The sequence below is a fragment of the Pistacia vera genome, unplaced genomic scaffold (assembly GCF_008641045.1).
Source record: "Pistacia vera cultivar Batoury unplaced genomic scaffold, PisVer_v2 Contig524, whole genome shotgun sequence".
Lineage (NCBI taxonomy): Eukaryota > Viridiplantae > Streptophyta > Magnoliopsida > Sapindales > Anacardiaceae > Pistacia > Pistacia vera.
The window spans coordinates 148,352-170,025 of record NW_022196362.1 but is presented as its reverse complement, the minus strand read 5'-3'; the positions used below and the strand labels follow the sequence as shown (position 1 = coordinate 170,025).

General features: G+C 35.3%; 2 protein-coding genes across 2 annotated transcripts; both read left to right on the top strand.

Annotated features, from left to right (window-relative positions):
• Positions 1–3,788: 3,788 nt before the first annotated feature.
• On the top strand, positions 3,789–7,303 carry LOC116106892 (squamosa promoter-binding-like protein 13A). The gene is made up of 4 exons (XM_031393198.1): positions 3,789–4,105; positions 4,626–5,128; positions 5,923–6,056; positions 6,570–7,303. Exons 2-4 carry the CDS (start codon positions 4,719–4,721, stop codon positions 7,145–7,147), a joined length of 1,122 nt encoding a protein of 373 aa, XP_031249058.1. The 5' UTR covers positions 3,789–4,105; positions 4,626–4,718; the 3' UTR covers positions 7,148–7,303.
• Positions 7,304–8,631: 1,328 nt separating this feature from the next.
• On the top strand, positions 8,632–18,714 carry LOC116106832. Its single transcript, XM_031393144.1, has 20 exons — positions 8,632–8,850; positions 9,069–9,176; positions 9,327–9,419; positions 9,529–9,678; positions 9,783–9,884; positions 9,967–10,006; positions 10,158–10,304; positions 10,409–10,590; positions 10,694–10,806; positions 10,893–11,334; positions 13,005–13,232; positions 13,409–13,516; positions 13,603–13,695; positions 13,795–13,917; positions 14,281–14,382; positions 14,504–14,543; positions 15,233–15,382; positions 16,176–16,357; positions 17,181–17,299; positions 17,758–18,714. Exons 1-20 carry the CDS (start codon positions 8,647–8,649, stop codon positions 18,212–18,214), a joined length of 3,183 nt encoding a protein of 1,060 aa, XP_031249004.1. The 5' UTR covers positions 8,632–8,646; the 3' UTR covers positions 18,215–18,714.
• The last annotated feature ends 2,960 nt before the right edge of the window (positions 18,715–21,674 follow it).

Below are 21,674 nucleotides of genomic sequence, written 5' to 3'. Positions count from 1 at the left end.
CAAAATTAGATAGGTAATTTAATTGTTTTTCATCCTATTTATACTTAAATTAACAGTCAGACAGAAGTAGACAAATCATAATTAAATTCTCAGCTGCAGATTAGTGAGTGACATTAAGTGGATATTTAAGGTTATTGTCAGAATTGATACATGTGAAAAACATATATATATATATATATATATATATAACAAAAGAAAGACTAAAAGAAGACCCACAAAGAAAAGGCCGCCGACAAGAAGTTCTGAGAAGGACATAAGCGTGGCTGGTGAGGAGTGAGGACACGTGGTAAACAATCGGCCAACCACAATTGAATTCTCAATTCTCATGCATTTTGCAGAGTTAATGGGTCCTACCTTCTTAGCAATTACAGCTGCCATACTGACTTTGGTAGTTGCTGATTTAAAAACCTGTCTCTCTTTACTGTAACATCTCTATTTTACCCTTCTCTTTTTCTTTTTCTTTTTCTTTTTCTTTTTCTTTCTTTGTTTTTTGTTTTAATTATAAATTATTTATGTTGCACTTGCTTCTGAATTATAATTTTCAAATTTGGGGCCTACCAACTCCAATTCCAAACAATATATATGTATACTTCTTAATTACTTCGACCCCAAACAATAATTACAGTCACAACCCCACTTTTCCCTGACTTCTCACGCGCCAATTGAGTTTGGATTTGTTTGTAATAATTAAATGATTATTGATAGACATAAGAATGTAGATAGGGATTAGATAATTGTGGGTTGGGTGATGCATGGTTTTTTGTAAATGCGATAGCGATAGTGATGGACCACCATTTGTAGTTGACAAATAAGTCAAGAAATTGAGCTCAGATTTGAGTCATGAAAATTCCTTTATACCATACATGTGTAAAGTATTTTTATTATTATTAAATTTATCACCCAACAAGCTTGATGGAGATGGATCTTCTTTCACTGCATCGCCCACCACAGGATTCATTATCTCCATCTATTTCCATTTGGAGCATCCATAAGCCTCATGATCATTAGATTTGCAACCTAAAACTAGCTACCAATATTATTTAAATCTAACTTAAAAAAAAAAAAAAAAAAAAAAAACAAAACGTTTCTGCAAATTGTTTGAAATTCGATCTTTGATTGGTAAACCTTTCTCATTATTTGATTTTGACATTTGGTCGAATTGAGTATTGTTGTTACGATATTTTGCACCAATGAGAAGCACGTGAGCCTTCTGGGAGAATTTGTGCAAAGAGTCTGCATGAGACCATGAAAGATAATGTTGAACCCGCAAAAGATATTGAAAATGCGTGAAAAGTAAACAAAAGAGTAGATACAAATAGTTTTTAAAGTGGTTCGAATGCAAAACGCAAATCATATGACCACTATTATCTTATTGATGTGTTTACAAGAGATGTTTGCTCAAAAGAGAGATAACTGCTCTAAAGCGATTGAGAAGAGAAAGACTAGATATCTGGTTTGGGGTGGGAGACCCCTATTTATAGTTTTGCATGGGTGATCTTGTTCAAGAAGTAACCTTCTGGTCATATGCCACATGTTCCGGCGGTCTGTCCTAATTGGAGACTTAATGGTGAAGCAATCCTCTTATAAGGTGCCACACAACCTGTATGGTGATTCAACAAGTGAATCTTATTATTGAAGCAATCGTGCAAAGCAAGCCACTGTGAATCTTACTGTTGAAGCAATCTATGACACTCTTATTAGGAAAACCATCATTTCATGGTACAACACATGACCCAAACATTTGTATAGTCATAGGACATGTTGTGCCTAAAAAATTGCACTGATGTCAGCACAAACCAATCAAAGTTCAGGAAGGCTTTGTGCAATCCAGGAGCTACCACATCGCCCTAAGACAGAAGAGATACGGCTGTCACCAACCCAGCAGATTCAAGGTTTGTCTATGAGTGGATGCGGACCACACACTTGTCCCAACTTTATCAAAATAAAAAGATAAGGATTAAGGAGTGGTTTCCACGCGTCATAACAACTTGTAAAAGCACTCGTTACATTGGCCTAAAAGGTTTATAAATGAGCAGCTCTCTTCACGAAAAAGGAGGTTGGGCATATGAGAGTTAGACATAGATTTGAGCTTCATTATTTCTCTCTGTAAAGCAAAGTATTTTTTTTATCTTTGTATACCTTACGGGCAATATCATAAAAATAGTTAGAGAATAATAAAATAATAGTGGTTGTATAATTTTCTTTAAGCATTCGAACCACTATAAAAACTTCTTTTGTCAGTCTATTATTTATGTTTCTGTAACATATATAATCTCGGTACCATATTTAAATCTCATTGATCGATCACGTGTAATTTCTAAGACTCTCTTAGCACTTTGCACGTACGAGTCGTAGGTATCCAAAATCAAGCATCAATAGGACACGTGTTGAGTTTTCATGCCTGTTGGATTTGCCATACAAAAATAATAAAATAGTAAAAAAAAAAAAAAAATTAGAGAGAGAGAGAGAGAGAATATTGTATTTTAAAAAAAGAGTAAACGACATGTACCCACCCAAGGTTTGACAAAATCGGAGTTGGTACGCCAAGTTCTATTTATTCCATATTTCCACCCCTAAAATAACATTGTTAACATTTTTTGGGGTAGTGAGGGTGTAATTACCATAATGCCCTTAACCCTAAATTAATAAATTATATTTTAGCCCCTAAATTACTAAAATTAAAAAATTAACCATCTTGTTTTGAAATTACTTCAATTACACCCTCAGTGACTGCGCACCGTCTCGATTTTCACCAGATCTGGGCTGTTTCCGTGACGACGAAACCCCTGGTCACTTCCATTAGCTTCCCCATCGTCTTCGTCCAAAACCCCTCTGATTCCCGACTCATTGACCTCTCCAATCGACGACACCGTCAGGTTAGGTTTTCGTCATTCTTCGCCATTCCTCGATTTCGCAATGAAAATCTAATTCGACGTCACCACTACAACCAGCATCTCCAATCTACAAAACCCCTATGTCCCAGCAACCGTTTAGTGGTCATTCGCCGGTGGAGATCGACGAAAACCAGTCGCATGTGGCGACTGTCGTTGGTGATCGGCAGTGATAAGGGTTGTCAGGGTACGGTTTTGTAGGGAGGATGAGGTTCGAATGGTGTGACAAAGGTGATTTTGGGTGGAAGAATCGCCAAAAGGTGAAAAACGTTGGCGGTGAGGTTGGCTAATTTGCGCGGGAACTTTATCAGGCTGTGTCTGCTATGTGCGCCTCCTCTGTGAAATGACCAATTACCCTTGAGCTATTATATCTCACATTTTCCGTTACTTTAAGGGTGAGATATAGAATAAATGGAACTTGGCGTACCAACTTGAGATTTCGTCAAACCTTAGGTGGGAGCATGTCGTTTACTCTTAAAAAAATTACCATGGATTTTGGGCTAAAACTTAATGAATAATTGTTTTACTAGATTTTGATAACTATGGGTGCGGAGGTCCACTTCCAATTAATTAAAGATAAGGGTGAAATAGACAGAAGGATGAGTATTAATAAATGACAGATGAATCTGGTTTTGTTTCAAATCAAATTTTCTACGACATAAAGGAATAAGTACCCACTTGGAAGCAATCTGAGAAACAAGTGTGTTTGTTGAGCACTGAAGGTGTAAGGAGAGTGGGAACATAAAAGAAAGACATGCCATGAAACGTGAAACACAATGCCATATGCTTTGTCATAAGTCATAACCATCCATCCTTGTACTTCTTTTTCTTAACTTAAAAAAGTTGAAAGGAACAAACAGCCTGTCTCTATATCCTTACGTTCTCCACATACACTACACATTTTCAAACAAGGAAACACTATATTTGGAAAAATAAATACTATAAAATAATCAAAACTTAACTAAACACAATCTACCTCTTTTTGGCCCATTCATATTCAACCTTTCTTACCTCTTCTCTCTTTGCTTCACCCACCAACACCCACCCACTCTATTTCTCTCTCTGTACCATTCAACATTTGTATCATTTCTTTTCTCTCTTTTCTTTCTTTCTTGACTATACCTAGCTACTTTATTGGCTTGTAATGGAGTCCATGTCAGTTAACAAATGTCTGGAAAGAGCTACCTAACTCCCCTTATGCTCAACTTGTCTGTGTAAGTACTTTCTCACATCTTTCTCCTGTTTCTTTATTTATTATTTCTTTATTTCTTCTTAGTACTCTTCTTATTTTTAGCTTCCACTCTTTTCGGAACTAACTCTGCTACTACATTTCTAAGTTGTTTGTAATTTAATAAGAAACAAAATGGAGAACTTTCTGATATAGAATTTCTTGCCTTTCTATTTTTTGTTTTTTTTTTTCATTCTCATTTAGTTAAGAAAAATTAATTATCTCTTCGCTTCCCAGCATGCCTATCGTTATATTTCTACCTTTGCCAATTTACACTAATTATTTGTGTAATTGTACTTACTGTTCTTGTATTTTACTATTTGCGGGTTTTAAGCAACCCTGCAAATATTCTTGTAGACTGAGTTGTACTGTAGTTTAGTTTGATTTGAATGAGTTTTCAATACAGTGCTTGCTTGTGCGAACTTTTTTTTTTTTTTGGTTTTTAAGCAGTACCTTTTTTTTTTTTTAAATGTAATTGTAAACTAAATTTTAATTTGTGTGGGCAGTTTAAACTGTGAAAAACAAGCTTATTTGACTGTGTTTGAGAAGGTTTTAAGGGAGTAAAAAGAGTAAATCTAACTGTAGAACTGAGAGATTTTATGGACTGGAACTTCAAAGCAACTTCTTGGGATTTTACTGAATTTGAGCAACAAGCTATTCCCAACGTAGACGCAGTTGGTGGGTCAAGTAGCTTTGGAGGAAACAGGAGTAAAGGGAAATTTTCAGTTGATTTGAAGCTTGGGCAGGTTGATTCGGGTGATAATTCATTGAGCAAGTGGAAGGAGCCTGTAGTCTCAAAAATGGAGTCTTCACCATCAGGGTCATCCAAGAGGGCCAGAGCAGCTACTAATGGAACTCAAACAGTGTCATGTCTTGTTGACGGATGCAGGTCAGACCTTAGCAATTGTAGAGACTACCATAGGCGCCACAAGGTGTGTGAGCTCCACTCAAAGACTCCACAAGTTATGATTTGTGGCCAGAAGCAACGCTTCTGTCAGCAATGCAGCAGGTATAAGTTTCTTGTATTACAAAATGTAGTAGTGCTTCAACTATTGCTATCATGATAGGTTCTTGACCATATGTTTTCATGTTTAGTGGCTTCTCCTTTCTCTTCATTATTGTATTTTTTGTAGAGGCAAGTAGGAATGGCCATAATCTTAGGCAATAAAATCTGATGGAAGCATCTTATGCTTTGTGTCTAATAGCTTGATAAAGAGTTGTGATGTTGTGCAATGAATGCAATTAGTTCTTCCTATATCATAGTAAAGTGAAATTTTTATTATGAATTTTGAATGTCACGCAGAAAGATTCTGGAATAACTGTCACCATGTCAGCTGAAAGTTCTGTAATTGGGCTATGATTACATATTTTTATTCATGCCAGAAATTGAATTTTAGAAATTTAGGGGCAGTTTGACATCTTGCAGTCTGAGTTTACTACTTGAACTCTTCATGGCCTTAGATTTGTCAATCGGCAAATGCTTATTTTGTAAGAAAAGGCACCAAAACTGAAAGATAAAAAGTAATGAAGTGGCAGACCAGAAGAAACAGAGGTGGTGGAAACTGTAGTTCTTCATTGTTGTTGAAGACAACACAATCAGGCTTTCATTGTTTCTTACATTATTCTTTTAATGTGAACTACAATTCGTTCCTAAAGTGTTGATTTACTTTCCCTGTGACAGTTAGTCCTTTGGTTTCAAAAGCACAAAATCTGTCTCTTTTGTAGCATGGTTCCTAGCTGTCCAAGAATTCCTCAGCAGTTCCAGTTCTTCTTTTCCCCCTTTTTTTCTTTTTCTTTTTGTAGATTTCATTCCTTGGAGGAATTTGATGAAGGAAAGAGAAGCTGCAGGAAACGTCTTGATGGCCACAACCGAAGACGACGGAAACCTCAGCCGGATCCCCTGTCACGGTCTGGGAGGTACTTGAGCAGTTACCAAGGTAAGCTGCAAAACTGTTTTGAGTGTGCACACGGACTCATTTTTGACAAACTTGAGAAGTATTGTTTCCTCTAAAGCTCTTGGCTAAGTGCTTCATCAATTTGCTTGGCTGATCATTACTAAATGGTGATCTGGTGGCCACTAAAGTAATTTTTGAGTGCACAAACACAAACACACACACACACACACCACGTTTCTCCCTTCCACTCCAGGATTCTTTTCTTTTAGAATAACATACATACATGGGATTAGTCTGTCATTTAAACTTGGATACTGCTCTATCAATCTCTATCCAAAGCAAATGCTCCTTGCTCCACTTCAAAACAAACCCCAATTGATAAGTGCAGCCTACAATTAAGGTTATACTGAAACTTTTCTTGATGTCACTGAACCAAACAGGTTCCACAAATTTATATGGATGCTTGGTCTTGAAATGTTTAATATGAAATAAAGAATAATGCTTTACTAGACCATAATACTAGTTTGTTCCGGATTTGTCAAATTTACGTTTTAGGTACGCAGTTGATGCCATTTCCTGGTCATATATACCCGTCCACAACTGTTGTGAACCCCCCATGGGCAGGAGTTGTGAATACTGAGGGAGATGCTAGGCACTATAACCAGCACCAACGTCTGCAATTGCACGACGAACAGAATCTATTTCTGGGATCCTCTCCAAGCGGCTACAAAGGAGGGAAGCAATTCACATTCTTGCAGCAAGGGGAGCAGACATCTCAGGAAGCATCTGTGTGCCAGCCTCTTCTCAGGAATACTACTGCCCTGTCAGAAAGAAGTGGGGGTAGCCATAACTTGTTCCGTGACAGGTTAACCACTCAAGTCTCGGATTGTGCTCTCTCTCTTCTGTCAGCACCACATACACAGACATCTGGGATTAGTTTGAGTCAAATGGTGCAACCTATGGAGCAATCCTTAGGCCCTAGCCTTCATAATCACAGTTTGGAGCCCATAGAATCAGTTCTGGTTTCTAGTGGTAGAAATGCCAATGTTGATTGCCCAGGAATGTTTCACATGGGGTCAGATGGGTCGTCAGCCGATGAAGCTCCTCAAACAATTCCCTTTCAATGGGAGTAGTAAATTACTAGTAGTTTGTTATCTTATAATAATTCTGGATTCACTTCCTTGAAAACTGTGCTGCAATACCTTTATCGCCAAAACTGGAATTTCGTATTGAAGTTTGTCTTTGTTTCTTTAGGCATAATGAACATGTTTTCAGTGTTGTTCGTTTAATTTCATTGTGATGTGCAAGAAAATTTATCTCAATTTATTTGTTTCAGGTCTGTTATATCCTTCCTATTTAGAAATTTATGGATTTGTTAAAATGTGGGCTGAATGCTGATGATATCAAGTCTAAATTTGAATTGGGTTCAGAATAGAGCTTGGACTGTATTTAATTGTTATTTTGAAATAAATAAAAGTTTAAAGGTGAGAGTGAGACAAAAGCAAGAGAAAGGAGGTCTCCATGATTATGCTATTAACAAATATCAAAAGTTAAGATTCTCAATTATTACATCTGATTTTTATTACAAATTGGGGATTTTTAATCTTTTCCGAATTTCATAGGCAAAATCTGATTTGCATTAAGGATGCCAGATTCATTTACTCTCATAACACGTTTTACATTACATTCTCATTATGTTTTTTACTTTGGTGTCCAGTTGGTAGTGTTAGGGTAAAATTCTTAGGCCGATAATCCAGAAGCCCGGAAAGTGAGCCCATTATTGACTCCAAGAAGCATGTCCGCTTAAAAATAAAAAGGGACCCATTGCCATAACGTGGCAGCAGCAACTCCTACTCCATAATCCATTTCTCGCCTAAATCCTAATGGCTCCACTCAGGAGTCAGGACCACCAATAACCAAGTGATAAGAGACGGATCTTTAACGTTTTTGACTTTTTTCTTTTAGAAAAGCCTTAAATAGTCTCCGCACTCCACCTTTCTTAAGAAGCATAGAATAGAAGAGACGAAACCTCGAAATCAAGTAAAAGTAGTTTGAGTTATATCGGATACCTTCTACAAATACAAAATTTCCCTCGAATTAATTTTACCAAAAGTTTAAACGGGAAAATCAAGATTGTAATTATTTATATGGCATGTTTCATAAACAGTTTAAATAATTTCTAATTTTTTTTTCATAAATTATGGTAATAGATTTATTGTGGGAAACTCATCAGAGATAGATGGAACTGGCTGTAAAGTTTTCAAAGAAATGCTTGAATGTTAACCAAAAGTTTTGTAACTGATCTACCACCGATAACGTACAGGTCAAGTGTAGAATTTGAATTAGAATATATTAAATATGGTGGTGATACATAATCAAGAAAACAACAAAGAATCTGCTGTTAGTAACAGAAAACACCAAGAGCCAATCAATTCAAAGAATCCACAACCAAGTTTCCAAATATTAAAAAAAGGGAAGAGAATCCACAACTCTTTAATGGCCTTAATGGCAGAATTAGACTCTTTCAGGAATCTGGAAAACTATAGTAACTCCACTATTCAAGTAAAAAACAAAACACTTTTATTTCATGCAAAACTTCTTTTGCTATATAACATCAAGGCCATGGTAGCAAATGATAAACACATTTTTGAAGAAGAAGATGGCCACTGGTTTTGCCCTGGCAAATGAAGATCTTCTTCAAAACATACTCTCCAGATTACCTGCCTTATCTTTTGCATCAGCTGCCTGTGTTAGCAAATCTTGGAACAAAGTTTGCAACCGAATTCTCTCTCGCCCAAAGCTCTCTTCCGCACTCTCCCTCTCCCCTTCTCATCATGTATGTCTCACGCTACATATATTAATTCTAGCTATTATTTCAGTGATGATTTTCTCCCTCAGAAGTTTCTTTCATATGGAAGGTCCATTTCAGTCAATTGCTGCCTGATGAGACTTTGATAGCCTTCATTGACTCCGATTTTTCCTTTGTTTTGATTGCCAAAATGTTTATGAACAAAGAAGCTAACGCTAACTCGATTTTCTGTTCATGATCAATAGGTTGCTGTAGAAGAGGTTCTCAACAAGGTTCTGTCTGAGCCTATTCGTCCACACTTCGCAATCGCCTGTGTTGGACTGCAGTTTAACTTGACAGCCACTCACCAACTTGTATCAACTCTTCTCTAATATTTACTAATTTAACTGCATTTTCCTGGGACTTCTTTTTTGTCTTTTATCTTCTAAGCTGTTCTTTGTCCTTATATAACTCGTCAGAAAATATTTTAAAGACAAAGATGTTTGGTTTGATCATATATACAGATTGCTGAGAAACTGGGCTCTAGAATCCCTATAATTACTAACGCTGCAACTGGTATTATTGGTAGGGATGCCGGTACAAATGAACTCAGAGAGGTTTGTGATATCCATAAAATTCCTTTTTTTTAAAGTAAATCTAATTAATTTTTTTATTAAAATGATGAAGCCTCTTCAAGTTATTTTTTTCCTTGAAAATGTCACTTAGGTGAAATGGGAAATACTTGAAGAGATTGGCCTTGACCAGGGAGAAAATAATTTCGTGACTGATCAACTTGATTATTGCGGAATCGTCTTGGTTATTGGATATGTACCTGGACTAAAAGTTGACGCCATCCCCCTTTTACGACCCAAAACGGTAAAAATTGCTTTCTTTTAAGGCTACATCACTCTGATTTCTTTTGCGGTTTGCATTTATGGAGTGAAGTTGACTTATTATAAGATTTCTAATTGGCATCTCAGGAACCTAGAGTCACCATGGTTGATACATTTCTGAAGGATATCAGGGATTACACAGCCTCTGTTTCAGATTGCACGTCCCCTGATGGGATCATATTATTTGGAGTAAGTTGTTGATCAAGTGGGTTTACTTGGTTCCAATTAAAAGGGAGGCCATCTTTTATTTATTTTTTTGATGATGCTCCAGGACCAACGGATCGACTTGAAACCCATCCTCGCGGAAATGGGTCAGTACCTTACACTATAATTTTGTTGTTGAAATGATTATTTTGATGCTCTGAGTATTGGTGTTATTGTGAGTTGAGATGTCGATGTTATATTAGAAAAGGGCTTGCACATGGCTGAACTTTCAGTTTTGTAACCTCTTGTATTTATTAGATTATGGCATGCATGAAGAAACAGTCATCGTGGGTGATGCAAGTGCCTGCTTCTTGTTTAAAAGTGGGGATGATTCTCGGATATACGATGGGAATTCCTACTTCTTCGATGCTGTTGCTCTTGTATTTGCAAGGGACAAGTCAGATGGTAATTGATCAATTAAAAACCAATTTTTTTTTTAACCATATATGGTTTTTGCCCCATCTCTTGCATTCTGTTCATATAATTCCTTATATGGTTTGTTTGAACAGCATTCAAAGGAGAAATTAAATTCCATCTTGCCTTGTCGATTGGTGTACTACCATTTGGTCCCAAACTCAAGGCTGTTTCTGTACGAATTCACAACTCAGATTGTTCCTGGTTGACTGCAAGAATGGAAGGATATCAAGAAATTCTAGATAGCGAGGGACTTCTAGAAGATATCAATGATCAGGTACATTTGAACGATTCAAATAAGGGTGTTATGATTGTCAGCAGTGTCTGTACTCTCCTATCACATGTCAAAGATCTTCTACTTCCTGAATTAACTTGTGCAGATTGATGATGAGTATCCATATTTGTACATTGGGGTCACACATCAAAGGGAACGCTCCATTGGCTTACAGAATTCAGGATCAAGATCACATCTAGCTTTATACGAAGTCTTAGGGTAAAATATTATTGAGCCATCCAACAGTCATTAATTTCATAGGGAACTTGCTAAATTTTGTGCCTTTTGCCTTTGGTTTTCAATAGAGGAAGCGAAGAGTACTTTGCTGTTGATGGTATTGGCATAAAACCTGGTGAATCCTTCATATTCTACCACTCAGATTCCGACACTGCATCATCTTCTAGTGGAAATGCATTCGAAGACATCAGCATCCTGAAGGCAGCTGATCACCATTGCACAAGCAGGGGTGTTAAGAAAGAAGTTTTGGGAGGTCTAATATTTTCTTGCTGTTCTCGAAGCGAGTCACTTTCTGCGCGTGGTAATGTTGAAAGCTTGCCATTGAGCAACAACTTTCCTGGCATCCCACTGGCAGGAGTGTTTTGTGCTGGAGAAATAGGACGTGGGGGTGGGTCCGCAAGTTTAATTAGGCAAGAAGAAAATGCTGCGGAAGTTTGCTCAATGTCAAGTCGATGCTTTTTGCATCATTACAGCACAGTTTATTTGGTTATGTCATACACTCCACCACTTGTTTAACTTTTGATAATCTTGTTTGACATGAACTTAAAGCAATTTTTCTCAAGTAGGAATAATCTTTTTTACATTGAATCACACTCATATTAAGTTGTGATTATCATTGCTTGGTAATTTTTTTTTTTTTTTGGGTAATTTATTACTTGGTAATATTAATAGTAAGCAATGATAAAAGCTATGGATGAATTATGATAATATTGACTTGAAACAAAGATAGAGAACTCACCAAAAAAATGAAAAATTTTGTGTTTTCGAAACTCAAATTTTGGCAGCATTTGGCTCAAACACCTAGTTACCAAAAAAATAAAATAAAAAATCAACAACTTAATTCAATTCTACGTCCAAACAAGATAATAAGCAAATAGTTCTAGAGGGTATTATAGTCTTTTCGTTCTTAAATTGCATCAACATACAACAACGTTAAATCTATGCTTGGCTAATTCTCTTAGATCATCTCCAACCACAAACACCAATTTGGTGTAACTTTCATACCAAATTAGTATGACATTTATACTATTTTATTATTGTATCTTCAATTCATTACACTAAATATTATACTAAAAAAAATAATATTTAGAATATTTTTTTCTATTAATTCTCAACAATTAATTTATTTCATTAATTATTTTTTTATATATTAATTAACTATTAGAAATAATATTTTTATTAATTAAAATAGCTTAAAAAATTATAATAATTTAATAAAATTAAGCATTTATTAAATTAAATAAGCATTACATTTAATATTAAAAAAAACATTACATCTAATATAAAATGCCACTTAAAAAAAAAAAAACCCAACAAGGTCAAGGATCTCAAAATAGGAAAAATGATGAAGAAGTTTCAAACCAAATTGAAACTATTAAAGAAAAAAATCGATAGCTCGCTGAAATTTTCAATCGGGGCAACTTAGATAGGGCACAAAATTACGAAATCCAAATGAAAAAATTGGCTTTGGAAGAATATCAAGAAGATAACAAAATTTTATTCAAATATTTGAATTTCATAATTGATTCAAGTCTGCGTGAGTTTTTTCAAAATGAGCAATCAAGAATTATGCAAAAAAGAGTTTACAACAAGGTCAGTCATCTTAAAATAGCTCTGTTTCTTTCCAATATTTTGATGATGAGGATCTAGAATTAATATATTAAAATACTAAATTATTATTTTAATTTATGTTATATTTTTTTTAATTTTAGTGTTTTTAAATTAGTGTTAATTTATTTTGAGTTATTAAAATTTAATATCTACGTTGAATGAAGTATTGTTTTTAATTTTCGTCATTTTTTAATTCTATAATTATTATGATTTAGTATTATAAATAATAATCAAATAAACATAAATACAAATTATAAAAAAATTAAATAACAAAAAAAAGAAAAAAATATTTTGTGGTGGATGAATAGTATCATACCAAATTGGTGTGGATGAACAATATTACATGAAATTTTGTATGATATTATTCATCTACACCGGTTTGGCTTTTGGTGTATGGTTGGAGCAAAATTTGGACACCAAACACCAAAATGGTGTCCATAGGAGATGCCCTTAAATAAACCAAATACGTCGTCGTATGTTTAGTACCCAGCCACACATGATTTATGAATTGATATATAATCTAAATCTCATCCCCTCCGCTGTAGAGTGACATTTATTTCTAAATTCATTTAACATCAATGGATACCAGGCAACCATCTTCGTCGAATAACAACTACAAAACTGAAAGTGAGCTCGTTCTGAAGAACGAAGGTCTTCTCTATAGCATATTGTGTAAACTTCCCGCCTGGTCCTTTGCTTCATCAGCATGCGTTTGCAAAACTTGGCACAAAGTCTGCAATCAAATCCTCGCTTGCCCTAAAATAGCCTCCGCTTTTTCCCTCAACACTACTCCTCGGGTAGATCCTACTTCTTTCCTACAATTTTCAGTTACTTTTATTGGTAATTCAGACGACAATCTATTCAATTCTTTGAACAATGCATAACCTAACGCCTGTGTTTTAGTGTTTGGAGAAGTTGGTAAATTTGACTAATTTTAAAGCTGAATCTTGAATTTTTATGTTATTATTGATAGATTTCTGTAAAAGAGGTTGTTGATAAGGTGCTATCAGCGCCCATTCGACCGCATTTTGCCATTGCAAACGTTGGCAGAGGATTTGACTTTGATCAGACTATCCAATGGGTATTAATTTTCTCTGATTTTCAATATGATGTTTTATTTCTCACTTTTACATGTTTTTATTCTTTTTAATGTAAATATAAATGCAGTTAGCTGGAAGTTTGGGATCCCAAACTCGAATTATTGTATCACGTGCTCATGGAATAATGGGCAGACATGCTATTACTGATCAGTTTCGAGAGGTTTGAATTGTCTCCCCCTGGCACTTTTTTTTTTTTTTTTCAACTCTTTAAAATAGAGATGTACTTGATAATTTCCTTTTATCAATTAACAAAATGCAGGTGAAATTTGTGGATATTGATGATTATCCTTGTATACAAGAAGGAAGTTCAGGCATTGTATTGACAGTAGGCTTTGTTCCAGGACTAAAAGTTGATGCTATTCCGCTATTACAACAGAAGAGGGTAACAAATTCTGAGATTAGAGTTGAAACTGTTGAATGATGGTTTTTCTTTAATATAGATCACATCATGGATGATGATGTTGCTTTTCATAAAAATATTTCATCTCTAATGCCTATATAGAATAGTGTGGTAGGAACCATTTGAAAGAAATTAGAGTAATATAAATATTGATTTGCTACAATATAGGCAACTAATTACTAATTTACCATATCATTCTAGACAAGATATGAGGGGTGTAAATTTATGATATTATACTTGGCATTGACCATTTACTTCTTTAACTGGGCTTCTAGAGTGTTGTAGGGTTATGTAGTTTAAATTTTTAAAGAAATCTTACGTGAAGAAATTCTTGGTTGACATCAGGCATCTCAAGTGGCTATGATTGATCAATTTGTGATGGATATTAGGAATTACACAATCTCTGTCTCAGACTGTGCATCTCCAGTCGGGATTATAATGTTTGGAGTAAGTGATATTTGGCTTGTCAGCCCCCCCTTTTTTTTTTTTTTTAATACTTTTCCTGATGAGAGTAAAGTTCAATTTTTTTGTTTCCACCTGTAACATGTGGACATTGGTGATGCTGCAGGATGAAGATGCTGACCTGAAACTTGTCATTGAAAAGTTGGGTTAGTGCTATTGAATTTAAAAGAATTTTACATTTTTATCCTTTTATTTAATCATGTATATGAGGCAAGGGTAATTTGGTGGTTGTGGCTGGATTATGGTCTGAGACTGAAACTTTAATTTTTCATTGCACATTGATATCAAAGCTTCATATTGTGCAAATTTTAAGAAGGTTATCTTCATTCACACTCCTTATCTTTACTGATGCTTAACCACCAGTAATTTGAGAAGTTTTACAAACTAACAGACTGTCATAATTTCAATTTCTATTTTGATTTATTACTTTTTATCCTGGGAAATTGACTAAAATGTCAATATTCTTTTTATTCTAATGCAGCTCTGTAGCATTTAAGTTGTGACAAATTTTGAAAGTGGTGGTGGTTTAGTGTTTTTGCCAAAAGATGAGGGGTCTGAATAAAAAACCATTTTTAACTTGATTTGTTTTTCCTTGCAAGTGTGCAAAGTATGAGTCTGTATAAGGATCTAAACATGGAATGTTACACCTGTCTAAAGTGGGTTTTGGGTTTATTTTATTTTGCTTTTGACAGTTTTTGTAGGTAGATGACCGCTTGCTTGAGCTCCATATACTTGAAGGGCCAGATTTTTACTTTATCTTGTTAATCTTAATAAGTTATTATATGGCAAGTTTTTTCATATTTGTTTGTAGTTGATGGCATCCTGTACATTGCAGATTATGCCTTGTCTATGGAAACTGTCATTGTGGGTGATCAGAGATGCCAGTTCTTTTATAGAAGTGGGAATCAATTAAGAAATGTTTGTGAAAGCATAGTATACGATGCTGTTGCTCTTGTATTTGCAAGTGATAAAGACAAACTCCATGGTACATGTTCATTTGTTTATGATTTTGTACTTTATTCTCTTATGCCTTTTAACTAAATGATAAATTGATAGACTTCCTATAACTAAGATTTACAAGAAGAAGAAGGGAAGGGGCAGTAAGGGTAATTGAGAAGGGAGGTAGTTAGGGTGGAATCTTAGTTATAGGAAGTCTATCACAATTAAAATTGTTACTGTGCATGATGGTTCCTTGAAAATGTGCGTTATCCTAGAATTAGAAGTAATAATAGTTGTTATCACTCCTTGAGAATTTACAACCTCAACCTTGCGTCAACTTAAATCGTTAAATGTTTCACTTATGCAATTGCAGATATGCCAGGGCATGCTTATAATATAGGGATGTTTGGGTTCCAATGGAAAATTGCTTCCGAATTCCAAAATCATGTCTTGTGGGAAATTTCTCAAGTTACTTTTTGACCTTTTTCATAGGAGTTCTTTTACCCTATAGAAGTTGTTTATTTTTAGTTAAATTATTGTTCATATTAGTGAGTCATCACTGAGATGGATTCTGGACGCAGCCTCTGGTTTGAGGCCAGCGAGCCTTTACAGTATGGCCATTGTAAATTCTTGCAATGTGGGATTATTCTACACAAATATTTGTGACTTTTGCCTTTCAGTCTTTTGTGGCACCATCCATATTCTAAACAAGACTTGTTGTTTCATGTGTCTCATTTTGCAGTGCTTTATCCAGCTCTTCACTTTTAAACTTTTTTTTTTTTTTTACAGTGTCATCATAGCTTTATCACATATCTATATTGGTTTTGTTAAATGAGCAGATACAGGGAAAATTCAGTTCCATCTTGCATTGTCGAAAGGTGTTGCAGCAATAGGTCCAAGGCATAAGGCAGTTTCTGTTAGAGCAAATAACCGTGATCCCATCACATGGCTCACTGCCAGAAGGGAAGGAAATCAACAGAACCTTGATGGTCAACAAATCTTAGATCATATACATGATGAGGTATGATCCTAATCTGAAATGGGAAATTTGTGGTTTATGTTGATTTCTTGGAGATTTCTTTCCTATATCTTTTAGAAAAGAAATTGAGTGTGATTTACCAGGATTATTTTAAAAGGTTAGTGTATTTAATAGTTAGTTTATATTTCAGGTTTGAGTTATCCCTTGAAGATATTCTGGTAATAATTGGCTGCTTTGCAAGACTACTTTTCTAATAAACTTTTTAGGAGTGTGTACTCAAAAGCTTCACGAAAAATGGCCTGTTGTCTCGAAATTTCTTGTCAAAAGTTGTTTTGCTAATAATTACTACTTCCTGTTATTTTGAACTAAAAAAATAAACAGAGATGACATCAGTTTGGAAAATGTCTGTTGTATCCATCTTTAAAGTTTTCGTAGATCTCAGATATTATTTTTTTAAAGTTCAGAGCCTAGGGTATTAGATCTTTGGAGTGGGCTTACACTTGGCAAGTCTAGTGAACTTTTCAGTATATATGTTCTCTTTCTAGTAGTTATAAATTATAACTTATAAGTTTAATTGGAGAGTATTTGAAACAGCTAAAACAAGTCCTTTATTATTGGGAAAATGGAAAAGGAGACTGAATTCATTCTTCAACGTAAATTGTTACTCTTACTATCATGATTGTGATTATTATTATTATATTTATGTTGTCTTTAAGCCTTTTTTGTGTCACTTTTCTGTTTTGAATATAAAATGAAGGCATATGAATTTTCCTTTCATAATACATGTCATTGTGTGTATAGGAGTGGGGTCAGTTGTTGTACTGTTTATTAAACTGTTACTCTTTCTGAATTGAAACTGTGACAGATGGGAAATGATGTTCAATGTCCTGAACTGTACATCGGAGTTACAAAACGAAGAAAGTGCTCCATCGGGTCAGAAAAGCCAGGGCTGATTACTTCCTTGGCATTCTATGCCGTTGTTGAGTAGGATATTATGTTTACTCTAATCTCTTTTTGGCTTAATTTATCTTCAAATGTTTTTGATGTAATTGAAATTAAAACATTTTCGTGTTAAATTGTTTTTTGTTATATCATGCATTGCATTTTTCTGATCAACTGTCTGATTTGATAAGCATATTCAGCCAATTTATCATAACTGTTGACTGCCTATATGTGCAAATGAATTTGAGAGTACCATATGAACTAAGATTTTTGTCGTTTATGAATTAAATTTGATGGATTGTAGTATTAAAGTCGATGTTTATTTTATTTAGCCTTGTGTTCCTGATTGCTAAATCAATTTTGTGAACGCTTTATATCTAATTAGATAGACATCAACATTTGTCTTTTCTTGTGATTGGTTTAGGACTGTAAAAAATAACCAGTATTTTATAGTAATCCTTTTGCCCATAAAACTCACCACAGAAGTCTTTGTTTTTCAGAGGAGACGAGCAGTACCTTTATGTTGATGGTCTTGGTATCAAAAGTGGTGACTATTTCCAGTTTTACTATCCAGATACAGCTACTGCATTAGCTTCATGTCGTAATATCAACACAAAGTTCAGAAATCTAAAGGCAGAGTACGATTCCAGAAGTTGCCTCCACAAAAGGGGTATTGCTGATAGTGTTGGTAAGGAAGTACTAGGAGGTTTTATTTTCTCCTGCTGTGGCCGCGGAGATCCATTCTTTGGATGCTGTAATGTTGATAGTTACCCATTTATGGAGAACTTTCCTGCAGCTCCATTGGCAGGAATATTTTGTGGTGGGGAAATCGGACGTGGATCTTCCAATTTAATGGGGCAAGAAAGTCAAGAAGGAAGCTCTCCTCGTTCCAGTCTGCATTTTTATGGCACGGTTTTCTTGTTGATGTCATATACACCAGCTTGTCCAGAGCATTAGGCCTTGCTTACAGCTTTCATGTCAAGATGGGCGTACTTAGTTGAAAATGACTAAACTCTCGCTAGGTTTTTTTTTTTTTTTGTTTTCTGTTTCCAGTTCTCTACATGAAAGAAGTTAGGGGCTGGGCTGAATGGGAGTGAAATGAATGTATCTAGATGAAGGACTCTTCCGTAAAGTCTGAATTGCGTAAAATATTGGATTTGCGTCGAACATTTCTTGTAGGACACTTAGATTGTGCATAAATTATAGAAAGGGAAGAAACCTTACATAATTATTTATTCTATTGATGGTTTGGAGTGAATTGTCATGACTATCACTCATGATAGTTTGGATTTATGTAATTGATGAGATAAAAATGTTGTTTGTTAACTTAGTCTTAGAGGGTGCATGTTGTTGTTCCGCGAAAGAATACCATTTTCGTCCCTGAGGTTTGGACGGAGAAACCCTTGGGTCTAGTTAAATATTTTAGTAGTATTAGAGTCCTTTTCAATTGTCAGAGTGCTGTGTTAACTGAAAAGTTATATTTTGCAAATATAATTACAAATTTACTTTTATTTATCTTATTAGAATAAATAAATAAAAATGTAATTATCGGATTTGGTGGTTTTACTTTGTTAAATCCAAACTTCCACACCAAGTCACTAACCCGTCCCCATCCGATAGTAGTCTCGTAGAGCCCACTCCAAGTCTCCAACCAGTCAGGTAACCAGCAAGAAATTTCAGAGGGCAAACATCGATAGCCCGGGGATCCATCATTGTCGAACCCAACCCTTTCTTCTCATTTTCTCCATCTCCCATTTGACACCGACACTACGGCCATCTCTCTCCACTTCCTCTCTTCTTACCCTTATTCCTGAACCAAATCTATACTACAAAATCACCCCACAAATAATAGTTTAACAAAGCAATAAATCCAAATCTCAGCAAAAGGGGGTCGGCTGCATTGTGGGTGCGATGGGTTTGGTTGCGGTGGTGGTGTAATGGGGCTGGGGATGAGATGGAGGTGGCGTTGCCAGGGGTCGGGGGTTTAGACCGTTGGTCTTTATTTTTATTTTTATTTTTAACCAATATTTATTATTTTCTTAATTTTGTTTTATATTTCAAAATAGCTTACAGTTTTATGAGATTTGTTGTACCCCTATTTAATAGGATCAAATGGCAGCACTCTAATAGGACCTTTTACTGTTACTAAAGAATCCTACCGGACCCACGGGGCTAAGACCAAACCCCAGGAATGAAATTTTTTTCCCTGATTTTATATGGTTCTACCACTTCGAATCAATATACAAAGCTGTCATTTAAATACAAATAAGACACATAAGGCAGCGAAAAAGTTCAATGCAACTTTTTAAATTTCTCAGTTTTTTTTTTTAAAAAAAATTAAAAAAAAAAAATAAGAAAAAAAAATACAAAAAAAAAACAAAAAAAAAAGATTAAAAATAAAAAAAGAAAAAAAAAAAAAAAAAAATAAAAAAAGAAACAATTTGTAGGAAAATTTGCGGGAATTCCAATTTTTGAGCCGAAACAACATGATGAAGCAAACTAATAGTACTGTTTACATCTCTCCATATTTCTGGAGCTAGTTAGACATCATAATGAATAAGCATATATAAGAATTTATTACAACATATATTTTCGCATACAGCATAGCCGCATAGACGATGTTAGAATTCTAGAGAGAAAGACAAAGAATGAAATTGTATTTCAAGTATATATTTTCCAATGTACAAGAGCTGTATTTATACTTACAATACATGCTAGAATCATGCTAATGATTTATGCTTATGGCTAAAATCAAGCTATGCTTTATTCAAGCCATGGATTAAGCTTTGCTTGATTGTGGCTAACACCTCCCCTCAAGCTCAAGGTGATAACATAGATTACAACTTGAGATTGGAAACTAACTCCGTGAATCGTCCTGGGTGATGAGCTTTTGTGAAGACATCGACAAATTGATCAATAGAGCGGACAAATAACAAGTCAACAGTGTCGTGTGTGATGTGGTGGCGAATGAAGTGACAATCAATCTCAATGTGTTTAGTGCGTTCATGGAAGATGTCATTATGAGCGATCTGTATGGCACTTTGATTGTCACAATGAATAGGAATGGCAAAGGAATGAGCAACACCCATATCTTTTAGGAGCCACCGGAGCCAAAGTAGTTCGGCAGTGGTATCCGCTAAGGCATAATATTTGGCTTTTGTGCTAGATTGAGCTATTACTGATTGTTTCTTACTTCGACAAGAGATGAGTGAGTCACCAAGGAAGAAACAATGCCTAGTGTTGGAATGTCAATCAATAGGATCCCCTGCCCAATCAGCATCATAATAAACACACAATTGTAGTGAAGAGTGAGCAGAAAAGAAGAGACCGATAAAGAGAGTACCTTTGATGTATCACAAAATTCGCAGGACAACAGTATAATGGGTGGAGTGTGGAGTAGACATGAATTGGCTAACAATATGAATAACATAAGCGATGTCAGGCCAAGTGACAATGAGATAAACCAAACTGCCCATTCACTGTTAGTATAGGGTTGGATCTGAAAGGGGTGTGCCATCCATGGGAGTAACATGAGCATTTGTTTCCAGTGGAGTAGAGGCAACCTTCACTTCAGTAATTCCAGCACGAAAGAGCGAGTCAGATGCATACTTTGCTTGGGAAAGAAAATAACCATCAAGAGTGGAAGAGACTTTGAGTCCCAAAAAGTAAGTAAGGGAACCAAAATCTTTCATCTCAAAGTGTTGGCTAAAGGAGCTTTTAAGCTTAGTGATGCTTGAGAGATCGTTGCTAGTGATAATCATATCATCCACATAGAGCAAAAGAAGAATAAGGCCTTGGTCAAGCTTGCGAATAAATAAGACAGAATCATAAGGACTTGAAGAAAATCTGAAAGAGTTTATAGTTGCACTAAACTTTGCATACCAGGTCTGAGGCGATTGTTTGAGCCCATATAAGGCCCGATGCAATCTATACACTTTGTTAGGCGGATGATCATAACCAGGTGGTGGTTGCATATAGAATTTTTCCTTAAGCTCACCATTGAGAAAAACATTTTTGACATCCATTTGAAATAAATACGATTTCGAACTGCAGCAATTGCCAATAAACTTCGAACTAAAGTGAGACGTGCAACAAGAGAAAATGTCTCTTCATGATCGATTCCATCCTCTTGAGTAAAACCACTGGCCACTAGACATGCTTCATAACGTTCCATAGACCCATCTGAAAGAGTTTTGATCTTGTAGACCCATTTGTAATGCACAAGTGTTTTATTTGGCGAAAGATCTACCAACTCCCTTGTCCTCATCTTTTCTAGAGCTTTGATCTCTTCATCCAGTGCTTGCTACAAAAGAGGGTTAGAGTAAGCCTCACAATAAGTGTAAGGCTCATGCAAGGAGAATATAGCTGAGAAACAATGAAAATTAATAAGACAAGAAGAAGGTTCTCTTACACAAGT